The sequence below is a fragment of the Topomyia yanbarensis genome, chromosome 3, assembly GCF_030247195.1.
Source record: "Topomyia yanbarensis strain Yona2022 chromosome 3, ASM3024719v1, whole genome shotgun sequence".
Classification (NCBI taxonomy): Eukaryota; Metazoa; Arthropoda; class Insecta; order Diptera; family Culicidae; genus Topomyia; species Topomyia yanbarensis.
Genome location: NC_080672.1, coordinates 259,665,024 through 259,678,200, shown reverse-complemented (window position 1 = coordinate 259,678,200; position 13,177 = coordinate 259,665,024). Strand labels below are relative to the sequence as shown.

At 37.7% G+C, this 13,177-nt stretch overlaps 1 protein-coding gene across 6 annotated transcripts in view; it reads right to left on the bottom strand.

Moving 5' to 3' along the window:
- LOC131691509 (triple functional domain protein) overlaps positions 1-13,177 on the bottom strand; it is a 245,888-nt gene that overhangs the window by 205,783 nt on the left and 26,928 nt on the right. For all 6 annotated transcript variants that reach the window (XM_058977989.1, XM_058977991.1, XM_058977990.1 and 3 more), the window contains exon 3: positions 1,004-1,616. In XM_058977989.1, coding sequence (XP_058833972.1) covers positions 1,004-1,616 — 613 coding nt within the window. The remainder of the gene's footprint in view (positions 1-1,003; positions 1,617-13,177) is intronic.

Here is a 13,177-nt window from a genome sequence, read left to right as displayed (position 1 = left end):
AATTAATACTTCAGCCTACGGATGTACTAAAGAGTCCTCTACAAACACTACTGCAAATATTGCTAATCGATTGGATTGGATGTTAGTTATGTCCTGTAAACAAAACTATATTCACAACTCCCTACCGTCACTTACATATTCAAAAACATGATTTCTGAAAATTTCAACTCGAAAAAATTGTTGTATTGTTTTATTTCGAAATAAAATCTTGTAGAGAAAAACTAGTTCCAGAAATCATGGGTGGCATAGTATATAATTAGAAACTGGAAAATACGCCATCGAATCGGGATCGCAGCGGAGAAATTCATCAAATTATTACGAAACCGACCGGTAATAACTCGCCAGACAAATGATGCAATCAATTACCCATCGAATTCTGAAACAACCAAACAGGGGCCAATATCCGAAAATAATTATGCAAAGAGCCGAAATTGCAACCTGCAACGTGCGCAGCAATCGACGAACACTTTATTAAAAACTGATTCCTACAACAACAAAATTACACTGTAGCAATAAGAAGCGCGGAAAAGTGCGAGAGATTATTGTTTGAAAGCATTGGGGAAAATTGATTAGATAATATCCGCCGGCCGCCATTCGCAACTCCGTGCTCGCGCAAGCATTTCACATTTCGACTGCGCTCTATATTTTCTCGCACCATCTCCCAGTTCTGTGTTCATTGGGCATTGCTAGAAGCACAGCTTTGCTCAGCCAAAAATGCTTTGAGCTCACAAAAAAGTGTTTTAATCTGAATTAATTGCCATCGCTTGTAATGAATAAACAAGAGTGAAATTTTTTCATGTTTTCCCGTCATCAAGCACTGTGCGGCTACAAACAAATACAATCTCTCTTTCTTCTCTATGTTTAGTACGAATTTCATTCCTCTTCGCTGCCGGTTTGGTGCGGTTTTGAAAATGATGTCTATCCCATTGTTTACATTCGTTGGGAAATGGGTTTTTACGCATATTTTGATGATTATTTCTTACGACCAATAGCTTTTACTAACCTGATTCAGCGCCGAGGAAATATCCGGATTGTGACACTTTGAAGGTGATGCCGTTGAATGGCAGCTTTCGTCGTTCCGATTTGAGTACGAGGTGAATTTGCCCAGCAACTTTTGTCCTAGCAGATCCAGATCTTCGATAGGCAGTTTCAAAATCTTGCGTCTCATTTCGTTGTGATTTTCGCTACTATAGTTGACACTGTTGGCATCCTCTGGGAAGTCCGAATGTTGCAGATCCTCCTGCAAATCATCAATCCGATCGAGGATATCACTCGCCTGCCAGAGGAAATCTTCGAAGGCGACCCGCAGGTCCATCCACATGTTGTGATCATAATACAGGAAACCGTCAAAGTCCGATGTAAGGTTCGACGGTTCCACCACCTTGTTCAGCGACTGAATCGAAATCGTCGTCGTCTCAAACTTGTACTTGCTGCTGGCAATCGACGAGCGCTGCTTCTGCCAGAAGTTGTCCGGCTTGATAATGACGGCCTGGTGGATTATGTCCGAGCCGAAGTTTTCCTGTAGCACTTTAAGGATCATTTTGGCGCTGGCTGCAGTGTTGCTGTTGCCGCGCATGTCGATGATGATGGTGAAACCATGCTTTTTACAGTCATCGCTGAAAAGAATGAAAAAAAGATGTTTTTAGACTACAGCCGATTCAAATATAGCGCATGAATGAATACGATACTGATCAATTGAATATGTAATGATAGCAATGCCATAAACATAATTATTATAATTGAAAATTGTATTCAGTTTCTCTTTCCTAGAGTCCATGTAACAGCGTCGTTATATGGGTATCACGAAAGAAAAATTGCATATATTTGGCATTATTCGTGAGCTTTATTAGCAATCAGATATCAATCTCCTGATAGACTGTCATGTTACCGCTCAGAAAGCAGTGCAGGCAGATAGAAAATAAACGGTCGTAATTGTGAACCGCGAATTGAACAATAACTTTTCGGAATGATTGACTTTGCATTCATACCTCAAATTTGCATTTTGAATATTTTTTTTCCATTGTAGGGGAGACCGAGGAGGTTTGAAACAATTTTTTGGTTTTTGTTTAGATAAATTGACAAAAATTGTCATTCAATGATTGCTTATTTTTAAATTTCTTACTTCTGTTTATGCTTTATCAAATTACATCAGAATAACTGGAACAAATCAATAACAAAGCATCAATATATTGATTTTTGTAACAGTGTTCTCTTTGTGTCAACTCTCCTCACACCCAGGTGAATTGAAACAGCAATGAATGTGAGTTGAAACAAGTAACCAATTATTTCTCATAAAAGTTTGTTCCCCTTCTTTTATATTAATCTACATTGCTAGTCTTAAGATAGCTATAAAAAAATTGTGAAGAATGATTATTGTTCAATCTTGTATATCGAATCATATTTTTAGTTTGAGATAGTTGTAAAAATGTTTCTCTCAATATTAAAAAAATTGTGCATTGGAACCTTTTAGTTCAAATATTCAAAATGTAAAAAAAAAGAATTTGGCACAGCCAAGCTAACGCATTTGTGCCTATTAAATAAACGAACTGAATAAAAAAGTAACCAATTACTTTAAATATTTTCAAAGCGTTTTCTAAAGCATCAAACGTTACAATTGGGTCATTTTTATCATTATTTTTCACAGTGTATATCTATGTATAAACTGACACTTGTTTTGAAAAATAATGTTAGATTTTGGAAATTCTGCACTTATCGCAATAGTAATAACAGTAAGATACTTTACCTAACCACTAATTAATTAACTATAACTATAACTTCTACATTTATTAAAATGGTTGATAAGACCAGTGATATTATTTATGACTGCAAGTGATACAGACTTAAGAAAACAGGTAATTTGGTATCCATGTCGGTAGCATTTAGTTCATTTTGGATTGTGGTAACTTCGCTCCAAACTTCAGAAACTGATAGGAGTAAACAAAAAGAACAAATGCATATTCTGTGATTTTAAATGACCTAGATCTAATAAATTGAGGACATTGATCACTGTTGTCAATTCAGGAAAGAAGAATCTTGCTTATTATTATTTGTTCTGGAACGGTTATGTGATTATAACATGTCCATAAGACTAGAAGTTCATCATCGAGGAGAGTTGAAACAAGGTGTTTCAACTCTCCTAGGTCGAGAAGAAAGGCTTGATCCACAATTTACTATTTATCATCGCAAAGATAGAAAGAAACTCATGCAATTCATAAATTTTATCGCTTAGACTACATAATAGTGATATTTTCATGATCGAACATCACTTAATATTTTCTTTAGACCAATTTGAAAAAAATAACAAAAACTTACTTTTGCTCATTTTTTATAGTGTTTACCGTAAATACTCAACCACTCATTTAACGTAGTTGGCGTGTATTGGAGGGTTTGTGGGTAGGATATAAATAAAACAAATCCATTATTGTTTTATCCCTAACTGGACTGTTTCGCTAGTAATGGGCACTGTTTCAACTCTCCTCGGTTTCCCCTACTGAATCGAAAACAAGTTATCCGCGTATTTTTCTTTCGAATCATATGAAAAGAAACGTCTAATCTTTTGTTGTACAAAAAAAACTTTAACATTGTGAAGACCACATTGATTTTTATTAATTCTTCACGAATGTTGAAAAATTTGATCGAGATTCATTACATCAACTGCCGGGCAGGTATTTAATCGCATTGTTGAACGCTTTACCCCAGTTTATTCTAACCCTTCCATGTTTCCAGCTGCTTTGCTAGTCTTTTTGAAAACCCTTTTTACAATCGCCCAATAACGTTCGATGGACCGAAGCTGACCGACAATTTAATCTATTGATGTCTTTCTCAACGAAATCTTGTTCTTATTTTTTTCGAGAGATGCCCTACTGGATCTGTAGAGCTGGGTTCTCGGAAGGGCTCCCCGTCAGAATCACATAATACAATTTGCAGACGAGACAAGCAATGGCGCCCAATAAAACATTGCTTTAGGCCAATTGTAGCGGGCCGTGATTCTGAATGTGATATTCATTGTACGGTTCAGCAGGAGTCCCTACGCCCGCACTCGCGATCGCGTGTATCATCGCGAAAGACTCGAGCATTTGTACGTTAACGTGTTCGATCGCGTGTGCATTTGTATGTCGCGTGTACTAACGTGTATGTAACTTCGCGTCTAGTCTAGTCTAGTCTACACACACACAGCCAATACATGTAGGGATCCTGGAAAATTGCAGACATTCGCCTACAATTTTTCTTGCAAATATTAATGTTTGTGGTTCATATACTATGTGACACAAACATTCAAGCGGTCAGGCCAACTGTGCAGCGTACAAAATGAAGATGATTCAAAATAATACGACAGTCAAATTATTCATCTAATGAAGAATTTGATCAACGAATCATTTTGAACCTCGAAAAAGGGAGAAACGTGGACAACCATACACAACCGTTTCAATTTGGATTTGATAAATCGTTGGGAGTGCCTTGGCTAAGAGGGTTAATGTCACTCCTTTGGTTCTGAGTTCCTGGGATGGGGCAGAGGTTATTAGACCTGCCCTGCCTATAGAGCCAAGGTTATAGCGCCTTTACTCGCTCTCTGGAATAATGATAAAGAAAATTGTCGAAATCGGTTGATTAGTAATATTAAAACAAAAAAAAACCCTCAAACAGGTTGGAGGCTCCTGAACAAATTTGCTAAAAATATTTAAACGCGGCCGTGCGTTCAGCTGAAACAGTGTGTGAATAAACGTGTATGTAACTTCGCGTGTATAAATTCTATTTTATAACCGTGTGCTTTTCGCTTATTCGCGTGTGTTCTAGAAAGATCGCGCGCGGACCGTGAATCTGATACTTAATTTTTCGTGTACGGTTCAAATTCTAGAAGAAAGTGACTTCTTCCAAATCACTAGAGCTCCCAGTCATGTCACCGATTGATTATTACAACTAAATGAATGGACCCAAGTTGCTAGAATGAAGGATAAAGATTTCCAGACGTGACCGATTCATGATCGTACGCGTTTGCAGGTTCGCGTTTGAGAACACGTTTGTAACTTCGTAAGTACTAGAACGTTCACATTATTACCAGAGTGCTATCAAGTTTATGTGATCACGGGCGTAGGTATGCGTAGATGATCACGAAGGGCTTAAGCGTTCGTATTTTGAAGTGTTTGTCGCGTGTGCTCGCGTGTATGTGACGTCGCGTGTATAAATTTGATTTTGAAACCCTGCGGCCATTCACATATTCGCGGATCGTAATTCTGATATTTAGTTTTCGGTGTACGAATCCCATTCTGACATTCACTAGATTTCCCGGTCATGTCGCCATGAAACGTTTTGTCTAGTGGATATGGGAGTTATTTGTTCTTAATTTTATTTTTTTATTAAATAATATGGACCTAGACTGTTGGTACCGAGGATAAAGACTTCCGGACGATCCCAATTCATGATGGCGCGAGTGCGGGAGTTTGTAGGTTGACGCTTGAGATCGCGTTGGTAAGTTTTTGAGTGCTGAGACGTTCACCCTATCACCGGGGTTTAATCATGAGTTCAAGCTTGGAAAATCGCGAGGGGCTCTAGCGTTTGTACGCTGATGTGATTTTATAATAATTTTTTAATATATTTGCGTGTGTTCCTGAGTGATCGCGCGAACCGTGAGTCTGATATCGAATTTTCGGTGCGCGGTTAAAGCTCTGGCAGAGATTGGAATCCCTTATATCGATAGGGTTCCCGGGCATGTCGCCATGAGACGTGTTGTCTAATAGGTATGAGCGTATTTTCTTAATTGGTCCAGCTGAAGGCATGGACCTAGGCTTCTAGGATCAAGGATAGAATTCCGGATGTGACCGATTCGTAATCGCGTGCGCGAGAGCATTTTTGTAGGTTCCCGCTTGAGACCGCCTTTGAGAATGTGAGTGTTAAGACGTTCACTATAACCACCTTTGCTGACCCATCTGAAGGCGGGTGTAAAATGGCAGTATAGGACTCGAAAAGAAATAAAAGCCAATATATGAGAGACGTAATAGATCAGACAGGTACAAGATACAGCTGAAGTTATGATCATCACATGAAAGACATACATTAGTACTTCAAACACTACCAATACTTGAATAGCCACCCACCACACGTAGCACATTCTTTCTCAATTATCTATTTGTTACTGGTTAATTGTTGGTTATGAGCGGGTAAATAGAAGAAAGGTATAGAATAGAAAAAAGACTCATATCAGCCCTCCCGGACTCCTCGATACACCACTATCGAGGCGTATTGTGATCAACATCTTGAAGTGGGCTTCTTATATAAATCAAATTCCGAGTAGTCATAATGATTGATGGATTATTAACATGAGAACTAATTAACCTCTAGTAGTAGAACTTAGTGCAAATAGAAAGTAAAAAGAGCGAAGGTCCTTATATTTAGATAACTCTATTGAAGCTATTGTGGCTTGATGATGTTTACAATACCGTCAATCCCATCAACCTGCGAGAGGGAAAAAAGCAACAATCACTTATAATTTTATAGCTAAAATGGTTGAAAAACCTGTTTTTTGATTTTCTCGACGGATTTGTTCTGGGAGGGGAAGATTTCCCAGCATGATTTTAAACTCTATCTAATGAATTTGTAGAATTGAAAAGTGAGGTCGGAAAGATACATAGATAATTCAAGTACATTCAAGTTTTTTGTAAAATTTTAACATGTTTGAACAGCAGGGCACAGGTCGATTTTTTATGCTTACGCTAGAAATAAGAAAGGTAAAGTAATTCCAAACCAATAATTATTTGGCTGTATTAGCGCAGCTTACTATATATAGACGTTGGTAGAAAGAGCTTACTAATTAAGATTTCTGCATACATCACAGCACAGTGTAGCCCGAGGTAACAGAACTGTGCTCAGCATGAATTTCCCTTTATTTTCCAGCACACACAATGCCATCAACAGCGAACGTGCACGCTTCGTCTAGGGATATCCACTGTAGATTTCTTCTATTATTTTTTTTTCAATTGTAGAATTTCCACCACACTACCTAACCTATACAAGTGTAGCTCGTCAAATGCTAAAAGGAATTTAAATCCGGAAGCGGCATGATAGGCAGCTATCTCGCTCATTTCGTCATTTTTCCTGTTGTAGATTTTTGCTCTCTTTTTGCGCTTCACCGCATCGCACTCGGTGCAAAGAAAGAAATCTAGCACTTTTCTCCATCAATTTTCGCAAGTCAAGTGCCTCGGCTTCGTTATGAAAGTCGCTGGAATAATTGATATTCACCATATGATTACGTGCAGGCACGGTGATGCCGTGTGACGACGGGTCGAGGAAAAAAAACGAATTCAAACGACCGATTGGAACATAGCGGAAGTGCTGGTATAAAAGTAGCGAAAGGAGCCAACGAACGACACACGATTCATCTGGGAAGCCGTAAGTTCAAACGTAAGCGCAGTAATTGGACCGCCGATAGTGAGTCGCTGTCTGCTATGGTTGTACAATTGCATTCTAAATAGATACATAGATGCCTACTCTTCAACCATAATGTTGGAGTGTGCAATACAGGACAATGTAGATATTTAACCTTTGCCAAGGTTGAGTTCAATGGGAAACGTGTCTAGGGGTATGGGAACAACGTTGGAATCGTATTATTGTATGTTTCAGTAGCGTAATAATGACATTTTTGGGAAAAGTCGAATTGATTGGTACAGTATTTACAGCCGTTATAAGCATACTTGTCCCATGTTCTATGGGATTTCCTATATACATGGGACAATTATGCGTAGAACGACAGTATAGTAGATCGCTGAAATAGAATGACGCGATTTTTAACTGTTCATAATACAAGTTAACTGATTTAATATCTATTTACATTTCTTAGAAGAGCATATAATCCACCGTTGAAGATTTCTCCAGATTCTTGTATAAAAATCGGCTCAATTCAATAAATTGGAAAAATATCTCTATTTGTGTTTGTTTTTAATAAGTTGTAGAATTGTTATGGACTGACATGTTTTGTTGGTTAAACTATTCGTGAGCGAAGCGTTGGTAGGCTATGATACTTCTGCTATCACCTTCTACCGTAGCCTGTGAACTTTCGAGCGCTATGTTGAAAAGTACCCTGCTTTAATACATCGAACATTACAATCGGGACGGATACATCTCCAGATATTCTCACAATTGATATTGATACAATTATAATTCATAAGAATTAGCTTTAACACTTTCATTAGAAAACCATGTTCAAGCCTACTTCGTTTAGTTACATTGAATCGTCCGCTAATTTGAAATCCATCGGATTAAGAACTTCTGTACTAACGGAACTTATTAGTATTAATGTGAACACAACAATGTTGCTTTTTGTTGAACATGTCGATTACCGTAGATTGAAGTAATGCAATCGAAATGTTAATTATGTAAATCTATGCACATGAGTATGAGATACGTATGCAAAGACTTTCTTCTTCGAAAGCATCATTCTGTCGCAATGTGCGACATCTACATAGGTTATAGCATATATGAATATGGGGTTGTGGTACTGGTAATACCGGTTCCAAAAGTCCCGGGGTACCGCAACACCAATAATGAATAAACGTAGATTATCCCTTCAAGGCCATGTTATTTGCGTTTTGAAACAGCTATAAGTTTCGGCAAGATTTGTGCACAGTAAGAAGTTTATACTTACTGGGACATAAAAGATACTATTGTTTGAACACCAACAATTCTATGTACGGTTCGTAGAACTGAAGCTATTGCAAGTAGTCTGCGTGGATTGCGCTGGAGCAGTGCCGGCAGTTTCAGTAATAATGAAAAATTAAATTTCGTTATACCTTCGTCGTCTAACGATATTATCGAAAACTATCAACTTAGAACTTCTTCTGTTTTTTTCTCCATGCAATTGGACTGCTGTAAATATTCTAGGAAAATCGAATTGAGCATTGGAAGATAAAATTTGAACAGATTCTAACGCTGCGAGAGAAGTTTATACCTTGATCAAAACAGGTTTTAAGAGAATATAGTTTTGGAGCCTTATACGCGCTAGAAAAAAGATAGGCATGAAAGAGTCAGGTATGCTGTATCGATTTTGTTGGTCATTTCCGGCAAATACAAGAATAAGAAAAAAAAAAAAGATATAAAATTGAGAGGCGGATAGGTATTCTAGAGCGAATACTATAGAATGATGGCTCGCATGTCTATGAGAATAACAAAAATTGATCCCATCTAGCGAGCACAGCATTTCTTGAGTTCAACATTAGTCCCCAACATGAGTTATTGCGTAAATTTTAGTAATAATAGCTATTCCAATGTTTCGATTTAAGTCAAATCATTTCACTACTTCATTAGGGTTGCCACCCCTCCGGGTTTGACCCGGAGACTTCGGTTTTCGCGAGCGATCTCCGGTCCTCTGGGTTTTATATCAATTTCTCCGGGTTTGGTGGGAAGAAGAGTAATTTCAATGGAATTATTTTATTCTTTCAAAATATTTAAAAAGTCTAAGTTAACTATTACTCTGGTTCAGATTTATTTTATCCGACGAGCACTTCGTTTCAAGGTGGCGAGGATGAGTTCATTAAATATTGTTGATTTCTTTCATAAAGCAATGAAAATGAAAAATAAATCAAATTTACTCCAAATTAAGGAAAGTAATATTTCGCTATATGCTACAATTGAAATGTTGCATCCCACTAAGTCGCTCAAAATGGTGTAAAAAGTAATTTTGCTGCAATTTTACCAAATCATTTCACTGGTGGGGCAAATCCGACCTAGTAAATGGTGTTGGCTGTAAAATGCTTATTTAACATCGGATCAAGTCATTTTATATACCAAATTAAAGGTTCGACTTCTTGGTAACTTTCTATGTATAGCATTTTATTCGCATCTTGTGAAAATTTGGAGATACAAGCGTTTTACGAGAAAGTTTATTTTTGATATTTTCAAAAATGGTGGGGTAAACCCGACCGCCTATGTTTTTGATTGATTTAGTACAGATATTACCCATATTTTATGGTTTTTCAATGATAAATCAATGAATGTTATGTTATTGAATTGTAACATGAAGAAAATGGAATTCAATGTCAATCTTGGAATGTCAAAATCACGAGCAGTAGCACGTGAAGAAATTCCCATTTGCATCGGAGCTATTGCTCGATGAATACTATATTCCTCACATTTTTGTGTTTTTCATTTGTAAATATGAGCCATTGTGCAAAAAAATAACAAGTAATATTAATAAAAATGTTTTTCAATTTGATAAATAAACAGTTTCTTAGCAAAAAAAAGCAGTCGGATTTACCCCACTATTTAGAGGTCGGATTTGTCCCGCCGCGTCATTTTTCATTACGATGCGATTAAAAAAAATATGAAAAAGGTTAGACTAGATTCATTTATGCACTTTGCAGGACTTTAACGAAAGAATTTAAATCTACTGACATTTTTATTCAATCACAATCAGAAATATCCTGAAGTCAATGATGCATAAAAATCAAATCAAAAGTTGTAAAAACACACTTATTGTCGTTTAAGCATGTAGACTAACAAAATTCTGTCATGCCACCATTATGATTATTTTCGATGCTCTACACGACAACATTGATATTAGTTCGCGCAGCGCTTCCGATTTTCGATAACAAAGGGGGGTCGGGTTTACCCAAAGGTTGGATTTACCCCACCTTACCCTACTTATCACCAGCTGCACCAAGGTATGTCAGATTTGTTCTAATCCAACTGACTAGAGCAACAGCACACGAGCTCTTCTGGTGTTGTTGCTACTCCTGCAGCGACTCTTAACTGTTGGCTTGAAAGGTGAGTTTCGCCCCTTTGTTGCGACCTCTGGTGATGAATAACCGACACCACAAAGTGTTTCCCATGCGATACCGCTGCCCTGCCTCCTTTGCTCGCCTTTTCCTGTTAGTTGTGGAGGAGAGCAATGCTCGTTCCACTTATCCACCACAGCGAGAGTAGCTGGTGCTTTTATATTCATAGCACTTAGTCGGGGAAGTGAAATACTACACCTGATTAAACCGACAAAATCGTTCTCAAACGTGAAAAATTTACAGCTTTACTCTAACGTAGTAATAAAAATGCAATGAAACTGCTCTAAAATGCCGAGCAGTCGCTTTGATCCCAATTTCTGTCCAGTTCCACCCAAAATCCACCCCTCCCTTCACCGGTCAGTGAAAATCTCCGGGTCAAAGCCTCTCCAGAGGTGGCCACCCTAACTTCATAAGGAATAAGAAGATATATGAGTACTTAAAAAGTAATTATTAGTCGAGGATACAAAGTTTGATAGAAAAAATTACATCATTTAACGCAAATTTATTAATTACGGAGTATTTTCCATAAGAAAAGTATTTTTATTCCATACTTTTGAAATTACCTTAAGGGATCGAAACAAGTATAAAAATATATTTCAAAAAAAAATTAAGAACCTAATAGAACACATCATACCCAATAATAGAATTTGGCGCTTGGTCAAGTCTCCCATGTTCCCCTGCCATCGACAACGATGAGCTCAGAACTTATGCATCCCTAGGTTTTTAAAATGAGCTCCTTTTCTTGCGGGACATCACGCTTGATTAAGGGTTTGCCCAGGAACACACATTGTGTCTCCATTTTTTGGAGCTAGCGTCAATCCGGCACTAGCTTAGTCCTGTCACTAAGTTAATGTCGGATTCTGATGAGACGAATTAGTGAATTAACGAATTCTCGAGTTAAAATAATGGTATGATTCAGCGTAACGTTTAACATATATGTAACGGTGTAATGGGATCAGAAGCGGTAATGAATTGCTCGTATTCGAAAGTTTTGTTAAACCCACAATAAGAATGAGGTAATGTAGCGAATATTTCAAGTTTTGAGCATGTAAAAAGTAACCTGGCCTTATCACAGTACACCAATTTGATATTACCATCATCTCATATTCTTAATTCGAAATCAGGAGGTCCGATATTTGGTGAGAATAGCCTCCAAATAAGGAGCAACACGCTATACGTTGTAAATTGTCGAAACAAATGCTTCACTGATATGTATAAAAGGTGGAGCTCATCTAGTTCAAAACCAAAGTTGTCAAAACATAGCTCAGCTTGTCGAAAACACTAACCGACAGGATGCATAGTATGCATTGCATACGTATAGTACTAGAGGTTCTTATCGTTGAAATAAGCATGCTACTCACTGCATGGCATTTTAATAAAAAAAACAACGGAGACCGCAAACTTTCTATTAACTTACATACAACGTACATCCATAGATTTGTTAAATTTTTTAGGAAAAGTTTTCCTTAGTGCCGCGACTATCGGTACATCTGGCCTAAAGATATTCACGTTCTTATATGGACCATACTTTCTGTTGACATTGTGATGTAAACGGATGCGAAAGAAAGAAACGCGAAACCAATTCGACCGTCAGTGCATCAAATGGTCGGTGTTAAGTCAGACCGGACCAAGTCGCAAAACATAAAAAAATGAGATAATGATACCATGGATACAGAATTTCTTCAGCTACATTCGACTTTTACCAGATTTGAAACAAAAAGCAAGAATTATGACAAAAAGTATTTTCCGATTAACATGTAAAGGATGCTGCGAATCAAACTTTAAACTCGTTTTTCTCGAAATCAATAAATTGTTACTTAGTCCGGTCTGAATTAACACCGACCAAATATTGATCAGAGAAGATTCTAACGGGTGTTCAATAAAAAATGAAAAAAATTTCAGTCATGTAGTCAAAAAACAAAAAAAAATCAACGAATTCAATATTTTTCATTGAAAGCATAATGCTTATTTTTTTCGTGGACTTGTTGATTTTTCTCGGTGAAATACAATTCCGGATCCTGGTAATGAACTGAAGGAGCCGACAAAATCCTCAATTTGGACGGCACTGGGGCAAGTTGGTCGAGTTCTTTTCTTTCGGCACGTACGGTATCTTTTTCTGCTCAAGATACCCCAGCGCCTTCTTGGCGTAATGGGAAGACGCCTTGTCCGGCCAGAAGACGTACTTCCCATTCGCATGATGCTCCTTTGAGAACGGCAGACGAATTTTCTCAAGACGCTCCTCCTGGTACATTTATTGATTGATGGCCAGACCGCTCGGCTTGAACCACGGCTTTGCAATCCCTCTGTCCGATATGGCGATGCACAGCATAACTTTTTTTTCAATTTTTTGCTTTAACTTACATTTTACTTCAAGGGTGTGGCCGACTTGTCGCTGGAATAGTAGTTGTCATTTT